This window comes from Nylanderia fulva, unplaced genomic scaffold, assembly GCF_048542155.1.
Source record: "Nylanderia fulva isolate GAGA-0341 unplaced genomic scaffold, ASM4854215v1 Scaffold37, whole genome shotgun sequence".
NCBI classification, from domain to species: Eukaryota; Metazoa; Arthropoda; class Insecta; order Hymenoptera; family Formicidae; genus Nylanderia; species Nylanderia fulva.
Genome location: NW_028190444.1, coordinates 862,821 through 873,161, shown reverse-complemented (window position 1 = coordinate 873,161; position 10,341 = coordinate 862,821). Strand labels below are relative to the sequence as shown.

Genomic DNA, 10,341 nt, shown 5'->3' with positions numbered 1-10,341 from the left:
CTCCAGCTCACTTCTGGATATATGTTTATAAGACAAATTTACCAGCTTTTAACTTGTAGAATATGTTTCTCATTTTTTACTATCAATCCTGAGAGGTTCTGTATAATTACACTAAATTACCAATTTAGATTAGGATTTTAATTACCAAATTAAAATCCAGAAAAAAATTTAATCTTCAACACGACAAAAAGAAAATACTTAATTTAGAAAATATTTAAGCTGAAAATTTTTATTTTTAACTATTAAATAATATTTTTTTATTAATTTCAATTCAATAGATATTTTAAAAGTTAATATACAGAATATTTTAAGAGGGTAGAGCTCACTTCTGGACATATGTTCATAAAACAAATTTACCAGCTTTTAACTTGTAGAATATGTTTCTCATTTTCACTATCAATCCTGAGATGTTCTGTATAACTACACTAAATTATCTAAGTCATAATACATATAATAAATGTATTTAAATATAATTTACAGCAATATACAGTTTATATTAAAATCCAGAAAAAAATAAATCTTTTAATTTAGAAAATATTTAAGCTGAAAAATGTTCGCTCTCGCAAATTGGGGAATATTCAAGGAAATTTTTCCTCTGCTTACGAACGAATTTACGGTGCAGAGAGAAAATCCCTCGTGCACTTTTGTATACGCCTTTCATCCAATTTGCGTCGCAGCCTCTCTCGCGTCGATATCTCGCGACTAATATTATTATGATATCATGGAGCAGCGTCTGAAGCATCTCGCGTTCGCTCGGGTCGAATTGGCAAAAAGACGATACGTCGGCGCGATGGCGATACGTCGCGAATCGAGCCACCACGGAGGGAGAGAACGCGCGCGTACGTCATACCCTAAATCATACCCCACTTCGCCCTGTTCCTCCCTCAATTTACTAATTGAATCCCGTGGTCCCTTCAGGGGCGTAGACCAAACCGGGCTCCGCCTGTTTACGAGGTCAGGTCACGGCGGAACAGACTCCGTCCGGGTACACCCACTTCGTGACTAACTCGTCCACCACCGACGACGAAGAGCGGAGAACACCGGGAAACAGATCGGTACCGCGTCAAATCCCCGTTTTCTCAGTGTCATTTTGGCCGCACGTCCGAAACCATATCGAGTCCGGGTTGAGATTATAAGCTGAGACTCCGTCGTCGTTGGGGAGAAGCGGAACCGTTTAAGGGTAGTCTAGACGAAAATTTGATGGAAAGATAATATATAAAAGGAGTACATATCAGTCGCGATAAGTTTCTGGAACAGTGAACGTCGAAGGAATCACGCGAAAAAAATAGGGGAGAGAGAATAAAAAAAAATATATACATATATATAATCAGTGTAAAAAAATATATAAAAATATAATAATAATCGGGGAAAGAGAATAAAAAATATATAATCAGTGTAAAAAAATATATCATAAAATATAATCAAAATAAATTTGGCGACATTTAAATGGAAATTGGAGATCTTGTTATACTTGAGAAATATAAGAGAATAATAATCGACATAATAATTGAACAATTTTCGTTTGTTCTAAAAATTGAAAAGACTTTCGTGATTGATGAAATCTAAAATATAATATAATAAGTTTATAATAAAATTCAGAGTGAACATTTTGTGAAATTGGTGACGAATTAAAAAAAGACTTGATAACAGTGATAACCTGGCATCATGCTTGGTGGATACGAGGCACAAACAGAATATTATCCGCAGTGGCATCAGCCATACAATTATGTCACTCAGCTTCCTTACGGTAAGATTTCTTTCAAGATTCTTTGAAGATAAATAGATTATTTTTTAAATTTAAATAAATTAAGAAATGTCATGTTCTTTCAACATTCTCGCGCTTAGTTATCCTCTGATAAAAGCTTTCAGAATATATAAATTTTAGATTCGAAACAAATTATTATCTCTACATGGAGAAAATTTTCTCTTAGAATTTACCCTGAAAATCATTTATTATCTATACATTAATATCGATTATTTTATAAAATTAATCTAAATTAATGTATCAAAGTATTTACCCTCAAGAACAAATTATTCGCGAGAATGCAAATTATGGACTTCAAATTTAAGCACAGCTTCGAATTATATATTTAAATATGTGTAAGTCAACACACACAATTTTATAAATTGTATAAAATTATGTAATATAGTTCTCAAACTATGTTCAGAATTGAAGCCTCTCTATCTATTATGAAAGAAAATAGAATTTATATACATTTTTGATGTATATGTAATATATAGATAATAACGCACCTTTCTCTCTCTTTCTGTCTCTCTAATTAAAATTTATTTTTATATGAACATTAAATAAAAAAAGATATATCGATGTTACTTTAAATCTTGGATTATAATTTGCGTTTTAAGTTACGAATATTATTTTCTGCGTTTGTCAATTTCTAAAATAAAAATTATTCTCTCAAATCATTTATATAATAGTATTGTTTTATATATTCGTTGCAATATATGTGTATTTATATGTCGTTATAATTTGTATATAGATTAAATTGTAATTAGAATGCGTGCAATTAATTTCTACAAACATCTAATAAATAATCTATTTTATGTTAGATCACAAGAATGGCAAAATTTCGTGAAAATAAAATTTGATCGTTCAATTTGCATGCAAGAACTTGATTACATTATCGCTTCTCTTATCATTTCGCAAAGCAGAGACGCCTAATAAAATGAAAAAAAGAGTAGATCAGATTAATTTTTAATGAAGAGATGAAAAATAGCAAGCACAAAATGTAATTATTTAAGAGTTTTTATATAAATACAATGTATAAAAAAATTTTTCATGTACGTTTTGCATTAAATATCTTATGCAAATTATTTTTTTAATAATTAATTATCATAGTATTGTATTATTTATATGATCATAGTTTACTAATAAATGGGAATTTTACAAATAATCTCGAAGGAAACTGAATTAAATTTAGAGAATCAAATTTAAAGACTAATTACTTGTAAATACTTAAAGAAATGTGTTGTAGAATATAATAGTAACTTAGAAATATTTCTTTGCAGATTCTTTGAAGATAAATAGATTATTTTAAAGTTAAATAAATTAAGAAATGTCGTGTTTCTTTCAAAATTCTCGCGTTAGTTATTCTCTGATAAAAGCTTTCAGAAATTATAAATTTTAGATTAAAAAAAATTATTATTTCTACACGGAGAGAATTTTCTCTTAGAATTTACTCTGAAAATCATGGTAATCGAGACAATATGATATTAAAAGAATTTTATAAGAGTTTATCTAATTAATATTTGCCACAATAAAAAATATTAATATATGTACGTAGTAAAATTAATCAAACGTATTTGATATCTTATTGTGGTAGATATTAATATTTTTTATTCTGGTAAATATTAATCAGAGAATCTTATAAAATTTTTCCAATATCAGAATTAAAATTTATCCCGAAAATCATAGTAATTGTGAAATAATTGAAAGAATTTTATAAGAGTTTCTCTGATTAATATTTACCACAATAAAATATCAAATATGTTCAATTAATTTTATTATGTACATATTAATATTTTTTCTTGCAATAAATATTAATCAGAGAAAGTCTTATAAAATTCTTTGAAATATCATATTGTCTCACGATTAATGTGTATAATTTTCAGAATAAATTTTAAGAGAAAATTCTCTTCGTGTACGTACACGATAAAATTAATCGAACATATTTTATATCTTATTGTAATGAATATTAATATTTTTTATTTTGGTAAATATTAATCAGAGAATTTCATAAAATTCTTCCAATATTTACCACAATAAAAATATTAATACATATCGTAATAAAATATCAAATATGTTCGATTAATTTTATTATAATTCTTCCAATATCATATTGTTCAACGATTACCATAATTTTCAGAGTAAATTTCAAGAATAAATTCTTTCCTGTGTATCACAAAAAAAATTATAAAACTGACGAAAGAAAATTAGTAAAAATGATATTCTAATTGTATAGTCGTCGTGAATGATTTTCCTCTATCCTGCATAAAAATCGTTGTAAAAAAAGAGAAATAAATTTCCCCAACGCAATCACGTACGAAAACGCGACGTATGATTTTTGCACAGGACCCTTGACTTCGGTTCCCGACGCCGACAGTCCAATCGACGTACTGGGGCGCGGATTCCGGCACCTCGGGAAACAGCTCGGGGGCAGGTAGCTCCACCGCGTCGACGCCGCCTCTGATCGAGGAAATCGGCATCCAGGAGACGAGCTACTCGCCGTTGCAGCCATACGCGACACCCAGCCAGCACTACCCTACTCTACCCTACCCCCAGGGGCAGCAGGAAACGTCACCCCATCATCATCATCATCACCTGCACCATCACCATCACCATCAACCGGGTCACCGACGCGAGCACGAGTTCGCGAGTGCCCAGATCGGTCAGCAGGTTGTCAGCGGAGTGGTCGGCACCCTCCAGCAACACCTTCATCAGGGAATTCGCGATGCGAGCGGTGCGCCACCTGTCAGACCGAAAAGGCGAAACACCGCGAACAAGAAGGAGCGACGTCGCACGCAGAGCATAAATAACGCCTTCTCCGACCTAAGGGATTGCATTCCCAATGTCCCAGCGGACACGAAATTGTCGAAAATCAAAACCTTGAGGCTAGCAGCGTCTTACATCGGATATCTGATGGCGGTCTTGGAGAGCGACGAGGGAGAAGAACCGCAGACCTTTAGAGCGGAAATTCTCTCGAACGGCAGGAGAAATAAAGCGAATCAGCTCAATCAGGTGAGACGTTATCTGTGCATGGTGAATTAATTTTGGTTACACACAGAAATGAAAAATTAACTATTATAGCTCAACTTCAGCTGGGCCTATATTCAGTGTTTGCTGTTATCTAGATGAAATGATATAGATGATCATTTCTAGATAAAACATTGGCATCATCTTATTTTTATAATAAAAATATGTATTATCTATATCTGCATCTTAGACGAAAAAAGTATTACCTTTACTAAATTATTTAAAATAATTTTCAGATCATTTTGATTTAGACTTATAGCATATAAAAATACTTAAATAGTATAGAACTTAAACAGTAAGCAATAAAAATTTAGAAATAAAAATATGAATACATATATTTTTATATTTTTTTTATAATTTACATTTTTTTATAACTGTGTTTATTTAAGCAGTCTTAAAAATTATTATCTAGAAATTATCGCCATATAATTTTATCTTTTCTCTAGACACATTTAAAACAAAATTATCTTCATCTTATCTAAGATGAATTTACATATTTTTGCCTCATCTTTATCTAACTAATTTTAAAATCATCTAAGCATAACACTGCCTATATTACATATAAAATTTAGTTATTACGCCTAAATTTTAGCTATGATAGTTAATACTTTTTAGCTATAGAATTCTCCGTTAAACTATAGCTAAAAATATTAGTTACCACAAATAAAAAATATTAGCTATATTATAGCTATAATTTAGGCATGCTAATTAAATTTCTGATTATAATACAGAGACAGAGGAGCTAACATTTGGCTAATTTTATTTATTTTTTCGTATATTAAAAAAAAATTTAGTTAATTCTTATAAGTATTTATTTCAATACTGTCAAATAAATCATTTATTTGAAACTAATAATATTTATTTGATATGAAAAATATTTATTTGATATAAGAAAATCCTTTTCAAAACAAATAAATATTTATTTGTTTCACATAAATGATTCATTTGACAGTATTGAACTAAATATTTGTTAATTTAACAAATTTTTTTTCAGTGTATATCTATTGATGCTGAATAAAACAACAATAGAGAATAATCCATTGAGAATATCAAACTATAATTAATTTTTAATTGATAAGGATTAGTGGCAATAGAATATATGCATCGAGATAAATAATAATACATTAACATTTTTTTCAATCCTACTTTATTTCTCCTAGTCTTTCCCCTATCTCCTAATTTTTTTCGAACTCGTGAGATTTTTCGTTTTTCTGAAAAATCTTGAAGAACTTCGAGAGCTACTCGAAACACCGTTTTCCGTCCGCGGAACGAAAGTTCTTCGGAATGAATTATTCTATCCTCTGCGAACGGACTTTCCTAAATCTTTCAGAACGCTTTTGTGAGGATCGTCTTAACGTAAACATTCGCCTCTTTAATTGGCCAACGTACGTCGGCCTGAGAACTCGACTTTAAAGCCATCAACGGAATTCGTTAAAAAATGTACCATATCGAATTCTCACGCGTTCATTATTAAAGTCTCACGAAAGTAAGGATGAGAAATAATTTTATTAATATTTATATCGATATTTAGTTAAATACAAAAAATCCGATATTAAAAGTATAAAAATATTGCAATTAAAAATTGTAATTTTTATCTTTAAAACTGTAATTATTTAATATATTTAATTTTTTTGTTTTAATATCAGTTGGATAAAGAATGAATCAATTGTCTAGTTTTATTAATTATGGACTTCCGAATTTAATTCTCTGTCGAAAGGCAAATCGTTGCCTCCGGAAGGTCTGGTAAAAGGAAACAAAGAAACTTTTCTCTCTTGCTCTTTCTAAAGGGACATCCATTGATTCTCCACACCCGATCGTTCTTTCCTAATTCCTGAATTTCGGAAACAATTTGTTTCCTTCAAACCTATATTTTGTAGTTTTCTTTATTTTCTGCGACCCTTTACCGCCCACGTGGATTTTCTTCCCTCAATAAAGGTCACCGTAATTTTCAGTAGTTTATCGAGTAGGTCGATAATCGACGTCCAGAACAATTTGTCTGACAATTATCAAAATTCTATCTCAATTTTAACCTGGAATCTAACATTAACAGGATGTCCAGCAGACTCAATGAAAAAAATTCCCTGACTTTTTTCAAGACCAGAAATTAATTTTTCCCCTAACTTTTTAGTATTATTTTTTCCAAAATATATAATTTGCATATATTTATATGATAAATCAATTAAATGTTAAATCATGAAATCCTTGAGATATTTCTGTCAACAATGAAAAGGTTCGGAAGTTAATACAAAAATTTTAATTAATTATACAATCTGTATTATGTATACGATAATCGAAACAAACATGTCACTATTTAAATAATCGCCTTTTTATATTATATCAAATTTTTTAGTTTCGTCTCTATCAAACACATTGAAATAAAATAACACGACGATGAAAATATAAATTAACGAATACGCTGTACATGAATCGATTTTTAACAACGCAGAAAATTAGCATATTAGGAGTCAAGGTAAAGTTATATCTATTTAATAAAAAATTTCAAATTATTGAGACAAATGTAGAATAATGCACGGAAAAAAATTTATTAAAGTCAAAAAATAAAAATTTAATTTTCTTAATTTAAAGAAGTATTTGATAATTTTAAGAAAACAGTTTTATTTAAAAAAAATGATTTTTTTAAAATAAAATAATTTTTTTGAATATAAATATTTCGATTTTAAAAAAGATTTATTTGATTTTAAATATTATATTATAAAAAGTAATAAATAATTTCTTTTAAATAAACAAATTAATTTTTTAAAATATAAAAAATGTAATCAAATAAATTTTTGTTTTTTTTTTAAATAAGCAAACTGTAAAAAAATTATCTCGTAAAAAATAAATTATTTGTTTAAGAAATCATTATTTCATTTATTTGTAATAAAGTTTTTTTATTTAAGCAAAGAAATACCTTATAATAAATTTTTTTTTATTTAAGTATTTTGATTTTAAAAAAGATTTTATTCGATTTTTATTTTTCTTTTTCATATGTGAAAAAATTCAAATAAATAGTCAAATTTCCTGACTTTTCCCTGACCGCTAGGCACCCTAATAAGCTTAATTTTTGACAAAGACACTGTCATCGAAAATTCATCGTTCCTTTATAGAATGAATCGTGTTTGCAATCTGTCCCGAATCTCGGCCACGAAGAATCGACGAAGAGCAAAGGACGAACTGGTTGGCCCCAACACATGTGGGCCCTCGAATTGAAGCAAGAATCACCGACCAGCCAGATGCAATAAAATACAGCGAAGACACTCTTGTCAAAACATATCCACGATATTCGCAAAATATCGTTCGAAACGAGCGTTATTTTTTGCGCCTGACGCTTTTTACGATTGGAAAAAAATACGAGTCGCGATTTAATGATGCATCTTTCAGACATCTCATGGAACATCTAAGCGAGAAATATGAAGTTATAAGGACTCATAATATCTTGAATAAAATAATATTTTAAATGAAGCAATCATCTATAAAATCTCAGATTTTTTAAAAAAAAGTTAACCAATTGCGAAATGTATAATTAATAAGTAAAAAATTAGAATCGTTTGTATATAACGCGTTCGTAATTATTGTGCCTGTACATAGAATTTTGTTCCTTCTGTAGCGATCGATGTCTATACTTTGAACCAAAGAATATTATTTTATTGACGAATAATAAGCCTCAAATGTGATTGAGTTATAATATCAATAAGATCATAATTTTGATGCGAAAAAGATTAGATTTAAGAATCTCTGTAAAGTTTTGTATAAAGTATTATTATGAGAGAAAAAAATGTATAAAATGTCGCTAGCAATAAACAATGTATTATAATAAAGCACAACTTGCCTTACTTTGCTTATTTACTGCTTTACTTTAATTTTTTTTACAAATTATTTTAAGAACGTACATTTTTATTTTGAGTTTTTATCTTCAAAAAACAAAATTTTATTAATTGTATATTGAGATAAAAAAATTACAATTAATAGAAATTATCAATTAAAATAAATGACATGTTAATAGTATAAATACAATCACTTTCTATAAAAGATTTTTCTATTTTATATACTCTGTGTTATTTTTTATATTTAATTCTTTTTTATATTATAATGAAAAAAGAGAAGAGACTAATATATAGGCTAGAGAAATATTTTTCACATTTTATATTCTTCGTATTATTCGTCATATCAATAATTGTAATATTTCTATTACACAAGTCTATCTTCTCAATTGAATTAAAATTTTATAATTTTATAATTTTATTTTTAGAACACCACTTTATATATCGTTTCGCGTATTTCTCTAGTTTACTATTGAAAATGTTTCTCTAAATAGAAGACCGTGAGAAATTCTCTTTCTCTATCTTTTTCTTTTATATTAGCTAACTTGTAGACGGAGAGCTCATTGTGTAGAGCGGCTAGGTTTCGAATTTCGTGGATACCCTGACGCCAGTACTTGATCCCATGTAACATGTCTGATACTTTACATGTAGACAATTTATGAAGAAAAAAGTGCACTTCCCTTGTACGTTAAGTAAATAGTCTTAGAATCTATTTAATCAACATCCATCTCATTTTCGTCGAATTTATTTTCGTCCTTATTTCGTGCAATATTCTATATATTAAAAAATCTTTTATCTGATTTTTTAGAAAAATTATTCTCAGGGTTATGTGATTATTTTGTGAGCATTAAAATTTAGAAATAATTCTATATTAAATAATTACAATTGTTTAATCAATTAATGTAATTAATTTAATAATTTACAATTATTTAATATAGGATTAAATGTAATATAGGATTTAATGAAAAATCGAAATCGATTAATTAATTACATTTAAAAAAATTTGTTAACTTGACCTTTCAACTAAATTACTATTTTGTTAAATCAACCTATATTAGTATTTAAGTTAAATACACGTTTTGTTAAATTTAATATGCTATATATTTAATTTAAATATTTTTATAGGTTCAATTAACAAAATAATATTTAGTTGAAACGTCAAGTTAACAAATTTTTTTTCAGTGTAATATTTTAATTTTATTCTCAAAAATCAGCTTTTTGACATAAATCAGCTGATAATTGTCAAAAATATTAATTCAATTTAAGTTATTGTAACATATTATTTTAAAACATTATCTTTGCTTTTGTAACATATATTATTAATGTAAAAATTTAATTAGCACATAAACACTTTAGATAACTGATGTTTCAAAAAAATATTAATTATCATTATAGAAATTTCGTCGCCAGATGGAATACTTGCGATCACATCTCTATGCAATCAATAATAATAATTTAAATAATTATTCAATATTAACATAATTGTAATCTTTTCCCAGAGCTATACGATTCACTTCGAGACTAAATATTTGCGATTGTCTTTGATCCGTCAATGTTCATCGCAGCCAAACAACGATGCGACTGATCAATCGAAGACGACATTGACGATCTTGTGTATTGTACGCGAGTGATCGCGAGGTCCCGGATCGATATTACCGAGGCGATTGACGAGTCGTTTGTTTATCGCAACGAGTGGCATTATATTACATTGCGTGGCCGTCCATGGGACTTTGAGAATGTTAATAGTTT

The 10,341-nt window shown here is 28.4% G+C and overlaps 1 protein-coding gene across 1 annotated transcript; it reads left to right on the top strand.

The window, feature by feature from the left end:
* The first annotated feature begins 1,007 nt into the window (after nucleotides 1-1,007).
* Hand (heart- and neural crest derivatives-expressed protein) lies at nucleotides 1,008-8,604 on the top strand. Its single transcript, XM_029318980.2, is given in 4 exon segments — nucleotides 1,008-1,747; nucleotides 4,091-4,122; nucleotides 4,124-4,756; nucleotides 7,879-8,604. Coding segments are annotated over 4 exon segments (882 nt in total). The 5' UTR covers nucleotides 1,008-1,665; the 3' UTR covers nucleotides 8,014-8,604.
* Nucleotides 8,605-10,341: the final 1,737 nt, after the last annotated feature.